The sequence below is a fragment of the Pseudonaja textilis genome, chromosome 2, assembly GCF_049901715.1.
Source record: "Pseudonaja textilis isolate UNSWEBS1 chromosome 2, rPseTex1.2, whole genome shotgun sequence".
Taxonomy (NCBI): Eukaryota; Metazoa; Chordata; class Lepidosauria; order Squamata; family Elapidae; genus Pseudonaja; species Pseudonaja textilis.
The window spans coordinates 106,130,204-106,155,054 of record NC_141991.1 but is presented as its reverse complement, the minus strand read 5'-3'; the positions used below and the strand labels follow the sequence as shown (position 1 = coordinate 106,155,054).

Genomic DNA, 24,851 nt, shown 5'->3' with positions numbered 1-24,851 from the left:
ATTGGGGAAGTTAGCAGCAAGTTTCAAATGACAACCACGTGATGTCCTTAGAGCTGAAGAAGCTTCTTGGATGAGAAGTGAAATGTCTTCAAGGAAAACAAGGAAGTCCAGTTGCCTCTTGAAAAAAACACCTTTGGGACAACCAAGGTGATTCACTTACAATAACCAAAAGTGCTGGTTAAGCAGCACAGTCACATGACATTGTGTTTTACAATTGCATTGCATAGCAACAGAAATTCTGGTCCCAATTATAGTCATTAAGTGAGGACTACATGTACAGAATGACTGATCCAGACAATGAAAGTCTCTTTCTCATAGTTAACTACATTCCTAATTTTGAGAGAAGTGTGCTTCTCACTACAGTCAATGAACCAAATACAGAAATCAGATGCTCATAGAACCTCTCATTGTGAAATGCAATATCATTGTGAACTGGTCAAAATTTCAGATCAGTATTCTTAAGGGTTTGTCCCCTTCTGCTAATAAAGCAATAGCAATAGCATTTAGACTTATATAGTGCTTCACAGTGCTTTACAGCATTCTTTAAGTCATAGGTGTCAAAACCCAATCACATTACACGACATATTGTGACATTTTTTTGCCTTTACAGAGCTGGGGTGGATGTGGCCTGCATGTGACCCATCCAGCCTGTGGGCCACCAGTTTGACAGGCTTGCTTAAGTGGTTTACAGAGTTGGTATATTGCCCACAACAACCTGGGGTCCTCATTTTACTGACCTTGGAAGGATGGAAGGTTGAATCAACCTCCAGCCTGTCAGGATCAAACTCTTGGCAATGAGCAGACTCCGCCTGCAATATTGCATCCTTAAAAAAAAAAAAAAGTTAAATAATTTTATTCATCAACAGAAGAAGAGTTCCAGGAGAACTCTGTCTCACACAATCTGTTCAATCATGATATGGTTTGCTTGGCTTTGCTCTCGTATCTAGGTAGCTACAACTATTGGATTATAAGCATGATAGCTTGAGAAGACTGGCTGCTGAAGACTATACATCTTAGAGTTGCCAAGACCGATACACATCGTACTAGAGGAAGGTTTTCTGGTCTTTTCAGACAAAGAAACTTCCTTTATAAGCAGAGCATAGAAATTAGAAAACTACACCAGCATTTCACTAATAGTGTAATTCTATGGCATCTGTTTCAAAATGTCTCACCCTCATTAATCTTGCTAAAAAGTCAACTGCTTGAATAATTTTCAAGCAGGGTCTTCTAACATCATATCATTTCAGCTGCAAAGTTTAAAAAGTCAACTTCATGACTTTCTAACAATGTTAAGAAATTAGCATATGCAACAACTCCAGCCTGAATCTCCCTCAAGTTGGCATAACTCTGAGTGTTTTAATAAACCATGCTCTGCTTTGAATAGGATTTTTTTTTTGTATTTTCTTCATTCTTAGGTCTTTGGAGGAAAAAAAGAACCCTTTACATTAGGAGGTCTAGATATAGCAAGTCAAATGCTCCATTTAAGATTGCCAGAACTTTATTCTTGAAATGGGATGAAATATAAGTATTGGAATGGCACAGATCTCAATGGTTTTGCTCAGATGGGGTGGGATTTCAGTGGTCATATTGCTCAGCCAGCTACTGGTAATTAAGGAAATGGAAATCTAACTCATTTAGAGCATATGGGGACTATCACTAGGTAGAAGAAAAATGGAAAAGTAACCAAATTTAATTTGAAACCTGGACTCAGACCAGCTCTTGTTTCGGGAAGGAAAAACCCGTAATGAACTAAATCTGCTGTATAGTAAAGGAAACTCTTTGCTCCAGTAATTTTATTTTCTTAACAGAATGAGAATGTTACGAATTGACCTAAATTGAAATTGCCACTTGTGTGAGAAAATTGATACTGGGTTCAGGTTTTTTTCCCCTGGGTCAGTCGAGAGCTTTCCATTTGGCCAGATTTCACTGAGCCCGAAGGCACTTTCACTTGGCTGTCATCATTCATTCCCCCAACCCTCAGAAGAAGTTGGAAGACATGATCTGTAATTTCTTCATTTCTCCTGGCTTGTTGAAAAAAAAAGAGGAACATCTCTTTTTGTGTCCAGAACAGCTGCAAATGCTGCTGCAACAAAAATCCTGCTTTACTTCTGCTTCACTCAGAAGGAAAGGAAAGGAGAAAGAAAGAAAGAAAAAACTCTCTGTGCTTCTTTGAACACCTACTCAAATTCCCTCAGGAAGAGGGAAACCTGGAAGCTGCTTGTCAATTTCACAATCTTCCATTTTTTTTTTATGGGCTACACTGAATAGGATCTCACCAGATGGCCGGAAAAATCAGAGAGTTGCAGTAAGAATGGGATTGGTCAGTCTGTAGGTCTTCATCTACCACTAGCCTATTTCTTGTGTTCCTTCTTCTGCACCCCATTCTGTCATAACCCGATAAATGGTGGTTGGATTAAAAAAAATTATTACTGGTTTCATGGGCATGGCTTGGTGGGCATGGCATGGTGGGTGTTCCATATCCATAGACTTGAAGCCTCGCATTCCCATTGGTCCGTTTAGACCGCTACCTGATTGGACAGCTTGGACAGTTCTGATTGGCTCGCTAAGAGTCTGCCGAGATTGGCTAAAGCCAAGCACGGCAGACTTGAAGCGGTGTCATTGGCTGCCTAGCCGCGGCGAGCTCTATAAAAGAGCCGCCGCGGCTGCTATTGTTTCTTAAGCTTGTTCTAGCCAGTAAATAAAAAGCTGTTGTTACTGAGCCGAAGTCTCTCATCTTAAATGAACCCGACCTTCTGAACATAACAGTGGGCATGGCAGGGGAAGGATACAGCAAAATCCTCATTCCCTCTCCACTCCTGGGCGAAGGTTATTGCAAAATCCCCATTCCCTCCCCACCCCACTAACCTGCTTTCCAGCTCCGTTCTCCTGTGCAGGGCAACAAAATAAGACTCAGCTGACCAGCTCGGGAGACAGAGAATAGATGGGGATAGGGCCAGTCAGAGGTAGCATGTACCGGTTCTCTGAACTACTCAAAATTTCCACTTCCGGTTCTCCAGAACTGGTCAGAACCTGCTGAATACCATCTCTGCTGATAAAAAACATATATCTGACTGGTATCACAAATTGAACTAAAGATAAGAAACACTTTTGTAAAGGAATTCTGACCCTTTCCTTCAGTTTACATGCCACAAAGCTCTGTGTAGGAGACAAAGGAGGATGTATTGGCTCTTGATAGTCCACCATTTCAGACTTGCATTAAAGCAATAAGAACCATAAAATATATGCCCTATTGCCAACTGATCAGGCTAGCACAATTGTACAAATCTGAGAAACTCGGCATAGCAATGCTTTTTGTAGTTCTCTGGGGAGATGAAGAAAAAAACAACAACCAACAACCAAAAAACCCCACCCCAATAAAGAAGCCCATGCAGATTTTACTCTGCTAAGTCATTGCCGACTATAAGTGCGCATCTCCATTTCAAGGCCATTCAGTCAGTGCTGTCAGAAGACATTTCCACAGTCATGTGGCCAGCATGGTATCATGGAGTGCTATTACCTTTCCACTGAAGTGGTACCTATTCATTTACTCACATTTGCATGCTTTTGAACTGCTAGGTTGGCAGGAGCTGGGGCAAAGACAGGAGCTCACCCTGTCATGTGGTGTTTGCTTCTCAAACCTGGTCTGTTGGCTGTCCAGACAACAAGCTCAGCATCTTAACTGCTGAGCCACTGTGCCACCACAAAAACATAATGAGCCACTCACAATCCCCCGGAATGAATGAACAAGTGTAATGAATGTTACGTATCTTGTGGTAGATGTTGTTGACTTTTGTCAAGCAGGGCAGTACTCCTTTTACACCTGCACAGCTATATGGTTGCAGATGGGATGAAGATAACCACCTCAGGAAATGGCAAAAAAAGAGGTTGCCACAGATGTTTGTGTTACAATTAAGTGCAAGTGGGGAAAGGCCTCAAATCTTAAAAAGTGTGTCATTTGTAATGAGATATGTCATTTGCATAATTACATTGTTACACAAAGAGCCCAAATAATATTATTCATGTCAGTTTGTCACTTAAGTCAATTAATGCCACTGTTACTCAATAGAAATGGTATATGTTTATGTTAGGTTACATAATATTTAAGGGTCCCTTAATTTGATTCAAATGAAACAGATTTGTCTGTTATTTGGGGAGATATCTAGGGCAAATGTTTATTGCATTTTCAGTCTGTTAAATGGGTCTTTGTTAAAGTGAAATACTATATTATTTTAGTTTGGAGTAATTAAATGATATTTTTGAGATTTATAAGAACGATGAAGAAATGTTTCAATAAAATTCTCGTACAGGACAACATGTCTACTACCTGGTATCATGTAGACCAGGGCTGTCAAACTCCTGGCCCGTGGGCCAGATACGTCACACACTGGCCAGGCCCACGCCCGGTTTAGTAAAGGGGAAAAAAGTTCCAATATGTCACATCATGCTGCCGTGAGAACGTGAGCTTGACACCCCTGATGTAGACAAATACTAGCTTTTTCTGGAGGAGAAGTTATTTGAAATAACATTCACTAAACTCATTTATGGATAATGTAGAAATATTTCCATCTATTGCTCAGCTATAATATTTCTGATTGGTGTCTTCTTTCTTTTTCTCCATTTAGGATATTTGTGGTAGGCATTGGATTTTTCACTCTCTGCTTCTTAATGACATCCTTGGGAGGTCAGTTTTCAGCCAAAAGACTGGGAGACTCTCCATTCACCATCAGGACAGAAGGTAACCCTACAACTCATTTGAAATTAGAGGTTTCCAGTTTGACAGCCCAGAGAATTAACTCCCTTTAATAATTTTGGGAAACATGGCTGGTGAAGAGAGAAATATAGTTGCCACTGAGCACCAAGAAATGCTGTTAGAAGCAAGTAAAGGTGGGCTCCCTCGATATACAGTATGTTGTGCTATATACTGCATCCTTAAGTGCTCCTAACCACAGGAGGGTCCTAAATACATCCAAGGAACAGTGTAGGAACTATGATGGATCAAACAAAGGGCAACCCCATCCTTTGGTTTCCATAAGAGCTATCCAGACAGCTCTGGGAAGCTCACTGTTAGGGCATGTTCAAAATTCTACCTCAAGAATATTAAGAGTTATGCCACTTTGATATTTGGAATAATACATGTCCATCCTAATTTAATTACCACAAATATTCCTAATTCATTTGCAGAAATTCCCAAGCTAGTGTCTTTCCTAAATCTTGTAAGGGTAAATTCCATATTTAAATTTTATATGGCATGAAACCATTCTTTTTCAGTCCATGTTTCTCACTTCTTAGCTGCACTGGATGACTTGCTCTATTAATGTATGTTTGTAAAAGACAAAAACAAATATTCTCCATGAAAAACATGATTGTATATGTCACAATAAATACTCCCCTTTGAATTCTACACCAGGTTCCAGATAGGAAATATGGGAAATTTTTAGCAGGACTAGATCATGTTCAGAGGGAAGAAACAAAATTATAAAACATATCTTCAAATGGAATTGAATAAAATCATGGTAGGTTTAAAGTAACCACAACCAAGATTATACCAGCAGTTCTCAATCTGTGGTCTGAGGTTCACTGGTGGTTCATGGCGATCTTCAGAACTAAAACTATATTGTCCACTTAGCTTTTGTTAGCCTCTGCTCACATCGTCAGAGTGTAAAACTACCATTGAAGAGGTATGTGCCTTTTTAATGGTAGTTTTACACTCTGACGATGTTAGCAGAGGTTAACGAAAGCTAAGTGGACAATATAGTTTTTGTTCCTGAGATTGTGATGTCTGTCTCTTCTGTTATAGCTATACCTGGAACTTGTATTTTTAGAATAGTTTGATAGATAGATAGATAGATAGATAGACAGACAGACAGACAGACAGACAGACAGACAGACAGAGAGACAGATAGATAGATAGATAGATAGGTAGGTAGGTAGGTAGGTAGATAGATAGATAGATACTGTTTAAACAGTAAAAAAAAAATCCTGTGAACTGATCTAATCTTGTAAGATTTTGTTCAAACTTCTTAAGAACTGTTGGCTGATGTTGAATTTATATCTCATCTTTCCTCCAGAAACTCAAGGCCACATCAATAGCACTCTTTTTCTGAGTTTTCCCTACAGCAAAAAACTCTGTTAGATTGATTGAAAGAGAGCGACTGACTTAAAATAATTTAGTGGAACCTGAATCATTCCAGTTCTATTCCAACATTTTAACAATATTCTTCATGGAAATACCAAAATCTTATAAGATTTTGAACAGGATTTCCTCCATTGAAAGAAAATAACTGTAGTTGATGGCATAATTTATTTTATTTTTATTTTTATTTATTGAATTTATATTGTTGCCTATTTGCCCATGGTGACTCAAGGCGGCTTGCAGAATATACTGTAAAACAACATTTAAAACAATAAAAAAATTAACAAAAAGAATGAAATAAATTAATATAATACAATATAACAACTCACTCCTCAACTCCCACCCACCCCTGCCCCAGTGACAGCAGATCACAGAAGCCATTTTATGGGCTCCATCCCGCTCTGGGTTCTGCAAGCCCGCTGGCAGAACCAGGTCTTCAGCACCTTCCCAAAGAGTGAGGGCCAGTCTAATCTCTCGGGGAATGATGTTCTAGAGAGAGGGAGCCACCACCAAGAAGGCTCTTCTTCTGGGTTATAATGATATGCTTTAGAGAACAATTTGGGCACCTTTGGTTTAAGCCAAATCAAAATTGAAATAGGCCAACGTTACTATTTAATGTATTGTATGGTACTAGATTTTTCATGGGCTGGATATGTCTTGTCTCAGACCACACATTCACAAACATCCACAGAGGTGTTTGCAACCTTTACTGAGAAGCCTGTGAAGCAAATAAACAAGCAGCAAAGGAAATGTGAGTCCAAATGCATAGAAACCCACACAAAATCAAACTCCCCAAAGTCCAGCAAGTTTGCTCTGAGACAATTCTAACTCCTAAACAGCAGGCAAAAGAGAAGTCCAAGAGTCCAAACACTGTAGAAGTTATTCAGTTGGATTAAACTATGGCCTTGACCTGATCAGTTGTTTTCAGCGTTGTAAGTATATCATGAGGAAAAAGAGATAAAAGCTATCTAAATACTTGCAGAAAGTCGTCACAGAGTTGATTCACTTTCTCTTATATCAGCTTGGGACAATGAGGTTAACATCATGACAACTGGATTTAATGAATTCCACAACAACTTTGTAGCAAGGGTGTGTCTTCCAAAATTCTCTCTCAAAGTGTAGAGAGTATCTGCATGCCTGACTATTAAACAAATTACCAAATTACCAGACCAAATTTTATGAGCATTTTTATTGAGTGAATCAAGCAGTCAATTGAATCCAGTTTCTCCTTTTGATTTTGCATGTTGGAAGTCAGCTGACAAGGTTGCAAATCATGATCACATGACCAGAGGATGCTGCAAATGTTGCTTAGCGCCCAAATGGCAATCAATTTGGTATGAAGGTTATCACTTTAAGGGCAGATTTTAAGTCAATTTTTTCAGTGCCATCATAACTTCAAACATTGTCATTAAATGAATGGTCATAGGTCAAGGACTACCTGTACCTCTTATATATCATATTGTCAGGTCCAAGTCCAAAGATGACACAGTAGAATCCAATCGAGTCCAATCCTTTATTTGCTTACATCCTTTGGACAGAATCTTGCCAAGCTAAAGCTATAACTTTCCCACCTACTAGACTCATGATGGCAAACCTATGCCACGCATGCCGGAAGTGGCATGCAAAGCCATTTCCCCTGGCACACGAGAGCTCACCTGGAAGAGCCCCAATGCACATGCGTGTGCACCGCCACCGCCTGACGGCTGATTGTCGGGTATCTGGCATGCATGCACAAGGGGAGACATAAGCGCATGCACAGAGATTCACAGTGCATGCTGGGGGTCACGGGTGCATGTGTAGAGGCGCGTGGCACATGGAGGGATTGTGGTAAGGTGATTGCGCACACAGGCACAGGGGGTATGGGGGGGCTCAGCATGCATTGCCTTCTGGGTGCTGGCACACGAGCATGAGCACATGAGCATGCCACAATTATGGGCATGGGAGCCGAAAAAGGTTTGCCACCAACTGTACTAGACATATCCTAAGAGATTTTAGAATGTGGCTATCCAGTACCACCTCCTCCCTTGCCCATTCAGCTGGGGACTGTGCAGTCCCTTCATTTGGGCTCTCTCTGGGAAAGCTTTGTGTTACCAACATTCTTCCTGTAATTGCACATTCCATCACACACAGCTCTCATTAACCTTGACAACTTTTAAGACGTGTGGACTTAAACACTTTATTGGAGAATTAGCAAAAGTGCTCTGTTTGTTAATTTTAATTATCACAACCTTCTATTTCACTTGCACACTTACTCAATCCACTTTTCAGAGTTAGGGGATTGAGTCTAAGTCTGCCATCTATTGCCTATGCAGGAGGTCCATTTTGTTTTTGCATCAATCATTAAGCTTGTTGACTCGCTGGCTCCTCCAAGATAGTCACACTTGCTTGCTACAATGCATATCTCAGAGGACAGGAGGATCTTTCACAGCAAATATCCAGTGTGAAATTTATTTTTGTAGCTATTATTTGCTCAGTCTATATGATAACCCTGTGAAATGAGTGGTTAAAAACATGCTGAGAAAGAAACAAATTACTTTCTTGTGACATCTCATTTTTACAGCATCCAAGCTATATCTTGTCATAAATGTATGGTTGCCTTCATTCACCTTCTCCAGACAGCATTTCCCATTAGAGTTTACTTTCAGCCTAATATTATCTTGAAGGGCAAGGAAATGATGCTGAGTGTGGTAACATGGCTGAAAATAGTGGCAACTGGGGAAAAGTAAAGGTACCTGGACAGGGCACTTGTTATCTTCTTTCCCTACTTTTTAAAGGTAGATAACTAGAGCCAGGACTTAAATAAAATAATCATTTTAGCTGATGAACAGGTTTGGATAGGAGAAGGGCATAACTGAAAGACTTCAAAAGACCTATTATTCCAGTCATTGTTTAATTATGGTAGAAGTAATTTAGGTTTAAATGACTTGGACAGAATAAGGGATTTCGGGCCAACACGTTTTGATAACTCTGCAGCGATGTCTGGGAAGGAAAAAGGGCAGAACTCTCTATTTTTATAAGTTTGAATGAAAATGACTCAAGGAAAGATATGATAATTTAAATAAAAAAAGAGTGCTGAAGATAGCTGCCATCAAACAACTTTTCTTTTTCCTCAAAAATAGAGTGTTCCTATTTGGAAACAAATGAATCTGTAATACTGTAGCCGAATTGATTCTGTATGAGAGAAAAAAATGGAAATAGTATGCCATTTTTTGCCTTTCTGCACAAGATCTCCTTCACTTCATCTTCTTTCTCTTCTTCCTTCTCTGCCTTCTTTTGAAACTAATGCTAATGTGGAGATTCCATGTTTCCCAGATTTTTTGCTATGCTAGACTGACAGACCTTACAACCCAAGATAATGGAGAAAACTACAGTGGCCAATACATGCATCCATCCATCCATCCATCCATACATACATACATATGTAGTTAGGATTTTGCTTTGACTCACATATAGCCATGGGGATGGGGCTTCTATTCAATCTATTCTACTCAATCATGATCTGATTCAAAAACCTCTAAGTGTCAGCCTTGATTTATTATTCCACAGGTTTGTCTATTGCAAATGTCAGTACCATAGCTATGCCAAGACTGTTTATTCATTTTTTTTAAAGGTTGCTTGCTTGCTTAAAATGCTGTCATGGAGCAAGAGGGGAGGGTGATCAACATATCTATTGTCAGCTCAGAATAATTTTTTGTGTTCTGTCTATTATTGAGCACCGTAATCACAGTTTTTAAATCGGTGATAAAATCCTGGTCCCAGAGACTCTTGGACAGTGCATGGGGAGTACAAGAGGCCAACCAGAATCCCTGAGGCTAGGCACTGGGGTGCCACTCTTCAGGCAAAGCTAGTCACAGCAGATTAGGGAGAACTTTGAAAGCATTACAGAAGCGACCAGAGCAAGCAATTTCTACCACACAAAGACAAAAAACAAAAACAAAACAGAATTATAGTAGTAGGTGGCTATGACAAATCATGCAAGGTTCAATCATGAAATTCAGCTTGGAAGGTTATGCTCTTACAGTTGCCTGAAAGGACAGTTTGGAGAACAGCCATGGAAAGGATTGGATAGTGTGGAATGACTCTTCATTCGCCTCCTCTCCATGTGCACTACCCTGTAAAACTCTAGACACCAGGAGCACATCCTGATTGGTTGTGTAATGGTGGTGGTGGCTTCTGGGGTCTCATTTTGAGTTGCATGGGACAGAGAAAGATTATGGCCACTTGCCCAGGGGTGGGATTCAAATTTCTTAACAACTGGTTCTGTGGGTGTGGCCTAATCTGTGGGTGTGGCTTGGTGGTCATGTGACTGGCTGGGCATGGGTTATATGTAAATATTATAAATATTTATATAAATATTGATTTTTTTTAATTAAAAAGAGCAACTTTTACCCAAAATCAGGCAAAGCAGGCAGGCAGACTGAGTTGCTCACAGAATCACAGATTGATTCAGAGATCTATCTTTCTGCTATTGACTACCTGAGTCTGTCACATAAAATTTGCTTGCAAGCAAACTCACAAAATTAACTCACAACACACCATGTGTGTAAATATTGAATTTTTTTATGAAGAAAAGAGCAACTTTTACCCCAAAGCAGACAAAGCAGGCAGGCAAATTGAGTTGCTCACAGAATCACACATTCATTCAGAGATCTATCTTTCTGCCATCAGCTAGATGAGTCTGCACGGCTTCAGTCCTAAGGAAAGTTCAGCTCTGCTTAAAAGCAGAGCCGAAGATCTAAAGATTAGCTAGAAAGCAAGACATCCAATGATTTCCTGCTTTCTAGCTAATCTAAATCTCCCAGCACAGCAGAACAGCTGATGGTCGGAAAAAGGAAAAATAGCAACTTAGCAGGCAAGTTTGCCAGGTAAGGAGTGAGTGGGTTCGGAGGGTTCCCGTGGGCCATGTGCAGCCTGGATTAATTGATTTGGGGGGTGCTCTGGGGGTGATATGGGGGTGACATTTCTCTATGGACCACCAAAACACTATTCTGGAGTCACTGGCAAGAACAACTCAGTGTGGAGAAAAGCTGTGTGTCTCCCCATATTCCTTTCCCTGTGAGCAGCCTCATCCCCTCCTCCTCATTTGTGAAGCATGCTAACTTTAAAGGTGCTGTGAGAGGCTGCTCACAGAGAGAGGAATATGGGGAGATGTGCAACTTTTCTCCATATCAAGAGGGCTGCTCTCTCTCACCTCCACTCTTGGCCTGGAAAAAAGTCAGTGGGAGCAGCAGTTGAGGCAGTCAGTCACCATCCCAGGGCTCACGCAACCCATACGTGCAGGGGGTGGGGGATGCAGTAGCAGCGAGATGGCAATGGCAATTCTGGCAGCATTGGGGCTTCCGGGACCAGTCCCCCCTGCCATCCATGTGGCTGCACACATGGTGCATTGGGGCTTCCAGGCTCTGCTCCCTGCAGCCCCCATCAGCTGTTCTGGACTCGATCAAGGGGCACCTTGTTGACATGAGCCTCTCCACGTGTTCTTTCCTGCTGCTGTTTTTGGGAGAGCAAGATTTTCCCAGCACAGTGGAAAGCTTCCAAGTCCCCCTCCCATTGGAAATGGCACCTGGGCAAGCAGAGAGAAGCAGGGTTCAACCGGGCTTGTTCTCTGCTTGCCCAGGAGCCATTTTTTAATGGGAGGGGAACTTGGAAGCTTTCTGCTATGCAGCAGCAGGTGAGAGAAGCAGCCGCTGATCTGGCTGGAGTCTCTCCACGTATTCCCCAGCAGAAGGCAAGCAGTGGGGAAAGGCGACCGGTGGTGGTGGCAAAAGGCAAGTGGGAGGGGGGAAGGCAACTGGTGGCAGTAGCAAAAGTCAAGTGGGGGGGAGGTGATTGGAGCTTGCAGAGCCTCACTCACCCAGGGAGATCAGTAAAGGCAGGACCGCAACAGAAGGCAGGCAGCAATGGCTGGCCTGGTAGGTGTGTAAGAGCAGGCTGCAGGCAGCAGTGTTGCACATGCATGCAATGTTATGCATGCATGATAAGGACTGATGGGCAGGCAGCGGAGAAGCAGGTGGAGAGGGGTGGGGCCAGCCAGGGGCCCGATTTACCGGTTCTCCGAACTACAGAGAATCACAACAACCTGTTCAACTGATCTGGTCCAAACCAATAGAATCCCACCCCTGCCAAGGAATCAATACTGAGTTGAAGGCAACCCCCACCCCCCAAAGTGCTATGATCTTAAAAAAAACCCTTTGCCTAGTTTACTTGGGCAAACTAGCCAGCCTGTATGTGTTGCAGCCTATCAGTGGAATTTCTTTTCCATGTAAAAACTGTTCAACCTAGAAGAGGCCAACCCACTTAGCACAACAATATTTTCTAATCAATTTCAGACATTCCATACCCATTTTTGCATGTCATGCAACTCTCAGAAATCACAAGTAGAGAAAATTATCCATCAATTTCTTGAAAATGTCATGACTCTTCCCTAAATGTTACCCTGAGAAATTACAGCAAGTGGATGTCAAAAGATATTAATTCTGTCCTTTCACCTTGTGAAATACTGTGTCTGCTAAGAACTACTGTATGTTTTCCTATTACTTGCATCTTAGCTTGTGAATTATTGTATTCAATACCATTTACCTTAAAGTTTCATAGAAAGTAGTTCAACAGACAAAAAAGACAGATGTTGATGATTGATCTTTATGTCCTGAAATGGATAGTTTTGCACCTAATGGGCAATTTCACTTATGAAATGATCTATGTACTAAGAGAGAGAATAGACAGGTTGCCTCTGATTGTCAAAACATCAATGTTCCACATATGTACAATGGACATTACTGTGAATAAAATGGAATGGTCTTATCTGGGTCCTTTAATAGCATCCAAAGATTGTCCAATCACCGCCTTCTTCCTTATACTCAGTATGAAAGAAAGCTTTGATGTACAGCAGCTCTTTCTTTCTGTTAATTGAATGGAGATGGGAAATTTGGTGGCTCCATCCATCCCATCTTCTGGGTGTCAAGTGGGACCCCCGCTTCCCAAATTTTAGGTGTTGATGTCCATGCTAAAGTTCTTTTGTCTTTCCTGCAAAAGGCAGTGAATTAAACAGATCATCCAAACCTTCATACAAAGAAGCACCATCTTTTCCAACAGGTACATTGGATGAGGGTGTAAATAAAGATGAGGGTAATGGTAAATGTTAGGATTGTAAGTCACCGAACAGTTGGGTTGGAAAATATATAAACCAGGATAGACATTTTAATTCTGTCTCTTTTAAGGGAATGCTAAAATTGTAACTGGGTGTGGTTCCTCAAATGGCCATAAGATGGAGCCAGAAACCTGTGTTGTTTAGTCTTAGTGAAGTGAGTGAGTCTCTGTTTCCTTTTGTTGGAGAGTTTTGCCATTCCTCCTAATGACTGTTACTGATCATTGATGTGAGTCTTTTACTGAACTGTTTTTGATACTGGACTTTGTTATTGGATTATCCCTGGACTGAAAACTGACTGCTTTAACTGTGAATGACTTGGACTGTTTGCTGTACTTTGCTTAACCGTTTTTACTGGAAGTAAAAACCTACATTTTACTATACAATGTATCTGTGTGCTGTGTGTGTGTTATTCAACATTACTCTCACTACATCTCCCTGTGTGCACTCATTCTCTTAACGGAGAATTACCTCAACAGTAAATGTACTAAACATGTATGCCACCCAACTTCAAAAAGTTTGGGCAGCTCACAGTAATGAAAGGAATTACCATAAAGCCAATAAACTATAAAAAAGATAAAGGTAAGTTCTTAGTGTAAAAATAAGATTACTTATATTCTCTAGGATGCAGTGGGTGTTGGGGAACAGATGTTTTCTTGCCTGTTTGCTTGCTAAGGCAGTTGACGATCTGCTGGCCTAAGCATATAAAACATTCATAATCTTTTTCTGCAAAATGTCCAGGGAGCTTTCCTTACTTCCCGTTTCACAAATCACATGATTACTGTCTCATCATGCTTTTTTTTCTGCTGCCCCTTAAGGCCAAATAATTCTCATAACCCCACTTTTAATTTTAGCCAGAGTGTCTTCAAATTCCAGCCCTAAGCTGTGCTGATTCTTGTGGAATTTAATGAAATGCACTTTATAGAAAACGGAAACCTTGTCACAAATATGCCCTAGGAGAGTCAGAAACAGAGGTCACATAAACTCTCATTTAGCCAAGATTTCTTTTAACTTCTCTCCTCCTCACAGAGTTACATTAGTGAAGCTCCCTGTATCATGTCTTCTTACATTCAAGTTAACTGACCAAATAATTTTTGCTAGCTGAATGATAGCTTGCTTTTATGACCTGACTGCTGGGTTGATGAACGGTATTCCAATTTAAGGTTTAAAAGTGGAAGATAGGTTTCTAAAGGAAGCAAGTTTCCAGCCAAGCCTGAAAAACAGGGAAGCAAGAATTGGTTCTGTACAGATATGTGTGGCCAAAGGATAGGATATGCAATGTGTGAGGGAGATTCTATTTTTAGGGAGAGAGCAAAGTACCATGCTGCAAGATTTCCGTGATTATTAGCGCTCTTCCATTTGTTATTCAGGTGTCATTTTTCTGTAAGATATATCTTTTAAGGAATCTTTCAAGGAAGTTATCAAATAAATAAAATCAACCATTTTGGATTTTTCCTCCATCCTGATGAGATCTAATGGATAATGTCCATCATGCTCAAGATGGTGCTGTCCTCCACATGTTCAGTCCCTGAAACAAGAATGTACCAACTTTTTGGGGGTGGGTGGGGGTTAGTATAGAATTTCATTTGGATTTTGACAGATGTGTGCCAGGGCTGCCTTTCAGTAGTAATATGAGGCCCAGATGAGCATTCAATTGAAAGGAAAGTAAATTTAAATGGAATTAAGATCATACCAAATTGATTACATTCTGTTTAAGAAAATGCACTGTTAAAATTTATTCTACTTGTGGAAGTACTCTTTTTTATTTTTATTTCTGGCACATTTAGAAGGTGTCTTTTTAAAGAACTAAATGTGCCCCATTTTTTTCATGCAAAGTTTATTCTTGTCTTTTTTTTCATACCAAATGACAGAGATTGCTAGTTAGGTCTATACTGCACTGGAAGAAGATGAATAACTTGCTTGCCAAAATTTAGTGTGGTATTTATAAAATATCTACTTGTCTTCATAAAACATTATCATGCAATGCTATCTTTTTGGTGTTTGACTCAGCTTCCTCCATGATGGAAGAAAATATTATAAACCTGGTTTCCTTTCTCTGTTATCTTTATGAATCTTACTATGTTTGCTACTAAATGATTGTGTTTTCTATAGTGGATTTTGCTAGAATGGAAATAGTTTGATCTCTTGATGTTTTTCTTTTCCACTATCCAATGACACCAGTCAGTCAAACCTTTTAAGCATATGTGGTCCAATATTTATTTCTACAAAATCTTGATCCAGCTGAATGGTGTTTTTTTTAAATATTTTTTTTTATTTGGGTTTTCACACATACAAAATACAAGTAAAACATCTTTTTTGAAAATAGCATGGTCCCGGGTTGAACTTCTTTATACAGACACAAAACTAAATTTTATGCTCCTTTTTGTGTTCTATTCCATATCTTATACTATTCTACATTTTCTATATAGTTTTTCCCCTCTTTTAATTTTCTCAATTTTATTTTGATTATCTCATCTCAATTCAAATCATTATATTTATACTTTTGTCTGTTCTGTTTCAATTTCATATTATCTTTTCTCATTAAACAAGTTTTCTCCTGCAGTTACTAATTGGAGTATGACACCTTTATATCTTTTAATTACATCCATTCAACTCTTATTTAAACTTCAATATATACCTTAAGGTTATGACCTTCAATATAATACATAATACATAACTTCCAATCGAATTCTGCTTGGTACATTCTTATAATACACACTATATTCTTTTTTTAAAAAAGCATTATAAATATATGTAATTATAAACCCTCATTCCATTCCAATTCAATTCTATCATTAATAATCATTAAAATCTTAACATCTTTAACATTTCTTTTCAATTAAATATCATACTTCCTTAAAGACTCGTATAATCTCCATAATTAATTTTTCCCTTATTTTTTTTCACATATGTTTTGTAAATCATTAAATATTCATTTTGTTACATTTATTTATTAACAAGCATTCCACTGAATTATGATAGCAATTTTATCAAACATTTTAATCAGATTGTTTCATATTTTCTAAATTTATTTCTATTTCTAATATAACAATACTATCTTATGTACCTTTGCAGAATTCCTTTTTCCATTAAATTTTCACCCATTATCTCTAAATAGGCCCTGTTTCTCTATATTTTGTTTCTGTCCTTTATAACTTCTTTTCCTTTCTTTCTTCCCTCTCATCTTCTCTCTCCCCTTTTTACCCCCTTGTCTCTCTACTTCTAATTCTCTCTTCTGCATTTCCCTCTTCTGTTGCTTTCTGATTTTATACTTATTTTTCACTCTATTTTTTTTTGGGGGGGGGGTTGTTTTTCCCAATCTTAAACTTTCCATTCTCTTTCCCCCCTTTCCTCCCCCCCACATCTAAGATTACTTGTTCATTAAAGATGGCTTCTTCTTTGTCTCAATCTTCTTGTTCTGCAGGCATTTCTTGTTGTTTCTCATAGTTCCAAATCTCCGTTTCTAAGAACTGAAATATGAAGCCAAAAGAACCTCTCCCTTCTTGTGCATCTTCTTTGTACTTTTTAAGTTCCATTTTCAATTCTACTAAAAGTGGAGCCATTTTAAACAGTTTTAAACAACCACCCGATTGATTTTAGTCATTCAAATACAATAACCAAAAATTCAGAGAGCATCAAGTAATCCAAATAGTCCCAAGTTGTTTCTTCTTATTTCTTTTTCCACTTTCTCTTCCTGGGGTTTTTGTTGCGATTTTTCAATTAAAATGTATCTTTTGGAAGTCTTGTTGAGATTTTGCTGTAAGTTCTTTTTAATTCCAGGCAGTCTCCTCCCTTCCAGATCCTGCCCTTTTATTCTTTTTATCTCCTTTCCTGTTTTCAAAAGCTTTTGATTATCCAGAAATCTTTATTATCCCTTTGACTTTTTATTTTCAGCATTAAATGCCTATTAATGTCAAAGTGGAGTTTTTTTTCCAATTTCTTGCTTAAGTCTCTTAGCTGTCAGTATAGGAAAAGGAGAAAAAAACCCCAAATCTTTTCCCTTTTCTCTCTCCTTTGCAGCTTCTTAGGGAACAATGTTATTGTTTTTTTTTTAATAGTTTCAATTCCAGGGTACCTTATTTGTTGCTTTTGTTGTTTGACCCAATCAACCAAAACTTTCTCTTCTTATCTTCCTCCTGCACATTCTTTTCTGGTCGAGTTCTTCTTTGTGGTGGCCATTTCTGACCCCCGCTACAACCGCCTTCAGGAAAGGGAGTAATGACCAGCTGGGGAGGAGAGATGCGGCTCTCCTCAACCCTGCAGGCAGTCTCCCCCCCTCTTCACCACCTCTATGGGGTGGCTTAGCCCCGAAACCAGCCAGCTCGAGGCGGTCCAGTGGCGAGCACGAATCGAAACCTCACAGAGACGAGGCTTCGGTCTGTCTCTGAAGTAGCTCAAACTGGAAGTCATATCCAGCTGAATGTTTGATTGTGACTTGTTGTAATAGTTCTGCAGTTCATACTATAATTATAATCTGGACATTTGTGGTGATTCTTTTAAATATATCAGTGTATGCTATGTGATGAATAACCATCAAAGCCATGGATTTTTCCTTCATATCATGGGAAAGCTAATAATTGGTTTTAATTTCCAAAGTGTGCTAGGAATTACATATATAGAGCCACTGTCGTTCCTATAATACCACAACATACAGTTATTAAGATGTAGATGCTGATGCTAGAAATCGCATTTTCCTGTGGCAACATTTGCAATAGATAAAATAAGCTTATAATTACATGCATTAAAACAGCTTTCTGCAACTTGGACCCTTCAATGTGTTGACCTTGTTAGTTGGCAGAGCTGGAACAACAATCCCACAATCTTTGCAAATAATAGGATGGTGAAGGATGTGCTATATACTCTAGTTTTTCAGTGACAGATGGTAGACTTTACAGCAAAAGCTTTATTACCGGTAGTTTTATTATACTTTTTATTTTTTGTTTTGTACTTTATTTTTGTATTTTTAAAATGCAGATATTTTTATAGACTATGAATACTTCTCTTCTGAGGTGAGGATGGCCTCATTGCTTCTAAGCTTCTGAAGGTAGCTTAAGACCTTGTTATGCCTGGAGCAAGCATGGAGACCCCCCAGGAGATGTTTAATCTAGTGAGGGAGCTCCACTATTTGTTGTCTATTATTATTTTAGCTATTTTTAAACATGTTTTAATACTTATTAATGATCACAATCCTAGATATTTATTGTTTTAGCTTTGTTGTATGCTACCCAGTGAGTTTGCTTGTGAGATAGGTGACTATACAAATTATATAAATAAATACTTTTTAAAAATACTTGGGATTGCTTTGCATTAATGAAATGATGCTTTAATGAAACGTTGAGCAGAGTGCTCCTTAAAAGCAAAAATAATGTTCTCCTGCAGTGAAACAAGAATGGAGGCTTAGTTTCCCTTGTGGAAGATGGCTGCTGGGCAAAGGCAGAACTCACTTCCTCTGAGAAGGTTTTGCTGATCGAAGCAGCTCAGCCTCCCCTTGATAATTTAAGGGGCAGACCCAAGTTCTTAGGTGCAGCAGGTTGCCTTTCTTAGACCCACTCCACACACTATAGGGAGATACTTTCTGAAACCTATAAGCATGATAGTTTTTATTGTTTTAAAAATGTTTTAGGATTTTACTTGTAATACATGTTTCTGAATTGTGAGCTGCCCTGAGTCATTTTCTGAGATAGGGGCTTTAGAAATCACATAAGTAAAGAAAGAGAGTACTTCAATTCAACTAACAGGGCAGGACACTAGTAGCTACCCAAACACAGATAATCTCAAAATGAAGGCAGTAATTGGTATAGTCTGCTAAAGCTGACAGCTTGTGTTTGAGACCTGAGAGTCAAGCGATGGAGTGAGGTCCTATTACTTGCCCCAGCTCCTGCCAACCTAATAGTTTGAAAGCATGCAAATGTGAGTAGATTAATAGTTACCACTTTGGTAGGAAGGTTACTGCATTTTTCATATTTTCCTAATAGAAACATCTCTCAGACCACGCAGGGTCCCTCGGCTGAAAATTGGAAATGACACACACACACACACACACACACACACACACACACCATTGAGTTGGTCATATCTGAATAGGGGAAATCTCTAAACCTTAGAACTAAATGATAATTCCAGATTTTGCCACACGTTCATTTCTTAGTCTTGTTTTTTAAAAAGCTTTGTGGGTGGATGAGAATATTTTGGAGGTAATAGGCCATTTACATTCCTCCTTTTCTTTGTGCAGGCATAACAGTGTCTCAGTTTAACTTCATCTACAGAAATTATTTCAGATCCCCAATGACTATTTATTCCTTTTTTTTTATTCCTCCAGATTTAATTAAGCTTGTCAGTCATCAAATCACAAAACTAGGTATTTAAGATTTGTTGGAAACATTCAAGATGTTTTTCTGGTGCCTTTCAAAATTGCACATCAGTGGAAAATGATGGTTACACACAATGGAAAGCTAACTAATGAATATTTTTGTGATAATCACAGCTCAGTGCAGATTCTTCTCTCTGATATTAATATCCTGACAAAATTATGTTAGCATACTTAAATATTTTTATAAGTATTTCTCTTGAATTGGAATCTGGTGGTCCTGAATATTATGAACATTTCCTAATGATGTACTACAATTATAATTCAAAAGAACAACACTAATAACGTTATTTTTAAATGACCGTACAATCATTTAAAGATTTTCATCAGATTTCATCACATTGCTAATGACCATCCCCACAAAAAAATCATTAAAGCAAACACACAAACACACACAAACACACACACACACACACACACACACACAAATAGCACTGTGCAACTCCCAATCTAAGAAATCTATAGGCACAACTTTTGCTGCAACAATTGGTTTTATATTAACCGCAGCAGAAGTGCACTTTGAGGATTTGTAACTTGGACTTTTTTAGCAACAAGACTAGCTGATGTCAGAGGAGGCAAATCCAAGAGGTACTTCAATTAAAACATTCTATAAAAATAATACGTTTATCCTAAAATCTGTTGTTTTAAGTTTTTCTTCTCATTGCTGGATAATAGAGCCAGTTGATACTCTGCTTTCTTAATTTCCAAAGACCTACTCTATCTGTTTCCCTCTGCATTTTTCCCCTTTTTATTAGTATAATTCTTGATGCAATATGTTATTTCAACACAATAATATTTATATAGTATACGTAAATTCTTTACACTTTAATATAGACAAGAGGAAAGAAAAAAAGGATATTCTGTAAATATTAGTTACAGTTTAGGATATTAATGCTACAAGCATTATACTTATTTTGCATTTTCATTCAAATTTAAATATAATATTGGAAATGAAAAGGAAGGAAGAACATACATCAAGGTATTTGTTGTGTAGTAAAGATTATGGGGCCTTACACTAAATTACTTGATACTGAAATCTCCATCATGTTGTTACTTGGTATTTTTTATAGATGATAATAAAAGGAAAAGAGAAGTTAGATACAGATACAGATTAACAGAATTGAAAGAGACCTTGTTGGTCATCTAGTCCACCCCCTCACCCAAGCAGACCCTACACCATTTCTGATAGATGGCAATCCAGTGTCTTCTTGAAAGCTTCCAGTGATGAATTTCCCACAACTTCCGAAGGCAAGTTGCTCTCACTGTCAGAAAGTTTCTCCTTACTCCCAGGTTGAATCTCTCCTTGTTCAGTTTCCATCCATTATTCCTTGTCTGGCCTACAGGTGCTTTGGAAAATAGCTTGACCCCTTCCTCTGTGGCAGCCCCTCAAATATTGAAATACTGCTATCATGTCTCCCCTGGTCCTTCTCTTCACTAGAGTAGCCATGCCCAGTTCCTGTAATAGTTCATTATATGTTTTAGCCTCCAGTGCCTTAATGTTGAGTTCTTCGACTCTACATTCAATTCATGTTCAAGTCTAGCACTCTTCACACATTCCTTTCTGCAAAGCAAGAATTGCAAAGAATGGATAATAGCTTCATCTGCAACAGGTAGGATCATACACAAATGATTGCCAAGTAACATACACTATTAATTTACATCATTTGGATTCACTTGCACCCAATCCTCTTCTTTTTAAAAAAGCATGAATTTCCTTGGCCTCATGTTTGCTGCAGCCATGGCTTTTGCTGACTGTATGGTTGCTGACCATGGATAATTAATTTGTGTCTAGAAGAGTAGAAATCACAAGTTTTGGAATGGGTACCGAAAGTAAGAAGGGATTTGTATGGTACTTTGACACTTCAAAATGCACATTCATTTAATTTATTTTTTATTTTATTTATTTATTTTTATTTGTCAATTGCTTACAAGATAATAGGTATAAGTAAAAACATAGTTATGAATACATGGATTCATATAAGAAAAATAAAATATATATATATATATATATATATATATATATATATATATATATATATATATATATATAAAACAATAGGACAATGAAATGACAGGCTCCATCCACGTGAGCGGGCAGGAGCTACTGCGCGCCTCCACCTTCAAGTACCTGGGAACTACTCTTGGGGAAGAAGGCCTACTACAAACTGAGGTGGCAGCCAGGATCAATGCAGCGTGGGGCAAATGGAAGTCCGTCACGGGCGTCCTCTGTGACAAGAAGATGCCGATGCGCCTGAAGGCGAAAATCTATAACTCTGTGGTGCGCCCGTGGCCATATACGGCGCAGAGTGCTGGCCGACGACCAAAGAGTCGAAAGCAGACTCCAGATAATGGAGATGCGAATGCTCCGATGGTCGGTAGGCCTCACCCTACTCGATCGCGTCAGGAACGAAGAAGTGCGTGAGACGGTTCAACGTCGTGCCCATCCCCACGGTCATGAGGCAGTCCCGGCTACGATGGTTCGCCACGTGAGCGCGCCAAGGAAGAATCCATCATCAAATCTGTAATGAAGATGACTGTCGGAGGAGCGAGACCGCGTGGTAGACCTAAACAACGCTGGATGGACACGATCAAGGCCGATCTAGAGATCGCGAAGGCAGACCCGACACACGTGGCAGACAGAGAGGCGTGGAAGCAGTACTCAAGGACATTAGCGGACCTCGCCCGAGCGCGAGACAAACGCTGAAGAAAAAGAAGAAGAAGAAGAAGATATATAAAACAATAGGACAGGGATGGTAGGCCCGTTGGTGCGGTTATGCACGCCCCCTACAGATCTCTTAAGAAAGGGGTGAAGTCAATAGTAGACAGTCTAAGGTTAAAGTTTTGGGGGTTTGGGGAAAAAAACCACAGAGTCAGGTAGAGTATTCCAGACATTGACCACTCTGTTGCTGAAGTCGTATTTCCTGAAATCAAGTTTGGTGCTGTTAACCTTGACTTTGTATCGATTGTTTGCTCTTGTGTTGTTATGGTTGAAGCTGAAGTATTCATTGACAGGTAGGACATTGCAATGTATGATTTTATATACTATACTTACATCGGACTGAAGGCGGCGTAGTTCTATGTTTTCTAGGTCTAGAATTTCGAATCTGGTGGCATAAGGTATTCTGCAACAAGTAGAGGAGTGGAGAACTCTTCTTGTGAAATATTTCTGGACTTTCTCAACTGTGCTAATATCAGATACATAATGTGGGTTCCAGACTGATGAGCTGTATTCGAGTATTGGTCTAGAAAATGTTTTGTATGCTCTAGTTAGTAGTGTGATATTATCAGAGAAAAAGCTATGTAAGATTAGGTTAACAACTCTTAATGCCTTTTTGGCTATGTAGTTACAGTGGCCTCTAGCACTTAGGTCATTTGAGATGAGTACTCTAAGATCCTTGACAGAGTTTGGATCATCAACAAGGTCTTGACTATTCAGCCTGTATTTTATTTTCTGATTTTTTTTTTTGCCAATACGTAGGACAGAGCATTTATTTGTTGAGATTTGAAGTTGCCATTTGTTTGACCATTCTGATACATAGTCAAGGTTTTTTTGAAGGGTAGCAGTCTTGTCTGTGGTGTTGAATATCTTTACATCATCAGCGAAGAGAACGCAGTTGTTCTTGATGTGATCACAGAGGTCATTTATGTAAAGTTTGAAAAGAGTTGGTCCTAGAACACTGCCTTGGAGGACACCACTGTTTACAGGTACAGAATTTGATAGGACACTCCCAATTTTGACCATTTGTTGTCTGTTTGACACGAATGCAGGTGTCCAAAGATACCGTAAGATTTTAGTTCTATGAGTAGTTTGTCATGTACCACTGAATCAAAGTTTTACATAAGTCTATGTAGATTGTGTCTATTGCTTTGCCCTGATTGAGTTGTGTAGTCCATATGTTTTTGCAGTGTAAGAGTTGCAGATTACATGATAGATTTTTCCTAAAACCAAATTGTTTATTAGAGAGTAGGTTGTTTGTTGTGGATGGAGGAGGATGATGGATTGGTTAATAATTGATTCCATGACTTTACAGGTGACACAGCATAAAGAGATTGGTCTGTAATTTTCAACTAGGCCGGGGTCTCCCTTTTTGAAAATGGGGATAACCGTGGCTTGTGACCATAGTTTTGGCAAGGAGCTGGTCCTGAAAGATTTTTCAAAGATTATGCTTAGAGGTTTGGCTATGGCAGTAGGTAGCTTTTTAAAGAAGTAAGCACATATTCCATCCGGTCCAATAGATAGAAGATGGTTTAGATTGCGTAGTGCTTTTTCAACAATGTCTTCTGTAAAATCGATATGTATTAGATCATTGAAGTTGTTTGTGATTCGGCTAGGAAATACTGGGCATGATCCATTGCTGTTTACAAATACTGAGTCAAAGAATGTGTTAAACAGGTTGGCTTTAATAGTGTCATTGTTGAACTGCTTGAAAATATTTCCTGATGTTCAGTATATACTTCTTAATGGATTTTGTGTGAGGAAAAAAAAGGAGAATAGGCACTGACTTACACATGGATCCAGTTCCATTCAAACCTCCATGAATGAAAAAGAGTGAAATCATGACAAAAGTCTCATCTAGAAATATTCAGTTTGGAGCACTGGTTGTTAGAAGAAATTACTGGCCTAATCCTGTAAGGAAGGCAGGAAGGAAACATTCTGGTGTTGCTTACAGAAATTGCTTCTCCGTTAACCCTTATTACATTCTTGGCAGGACTAGACTTCCTGTCTCAGAAACTTCTCTGCAGTTTTTTTCCCTTCCTTTGCTGGTCCTTTGCTTGTGTGGAGTGACCATTCAAAGTTACAATGGCACTGAAAAGAGTGACTTATGACCATTTTTCACACTTATGACTGTTGCATCATCCCCACAGTCATGAGATGCGTGCCTCGATGTGAGTGATATTGAGTTGGCCACATCCAGCCAGTCACATGACCACCAAGCCATGCCCACCAACTAAGCCACGCCCACAGAACCGGTTGTTTAAAAATTTGAATCACACCCCTGGCTAAAATGTATGAAGAATGGTGGCAGATACTGGGTATGCCTAGTTTAATGAAAGGGTGATATGATAGCAGTGTTCCAATATCTGAGAGGCTATCACTAAGGAGAGGGGGTCAGGCTATTCTCCAAAGCACCTGAAGGCAGGACAAGAAGCAATGGATAGAAACTAATCAAGGAGAGAACCAGCCTAGAACAAAGGAGAAATTTCCT

General features: G+C 39.2%; 1 protein-coding gene across 2 annotated transcripts in view; it reads left to right on the top strand.

Annotated features, from left to right (window-relative positions):
- MGAT5B (alpha-1,6-mannosylglycoprotein 6-beta-N-acetylglucosaminyltransferase B) overlaps positions 1–24,851 on the top strand; it is a 245,105-nt gene that overhangs the window by 10,042 nt on the left and 210,212 nt on the right. For both annotated transcript variants that reach the window (XM_026702067.2, XM_087924789.1), the window contains exon 2: positions 4,623–4,735. In XM_026702067.2, the coding sequence (XP_026557852.1) occupies positions 4,623–4,735 (113 nt within the window). The remainder of the gene's footprint in view (positions 1–4,622; positions 4,736–24,851) is intronic.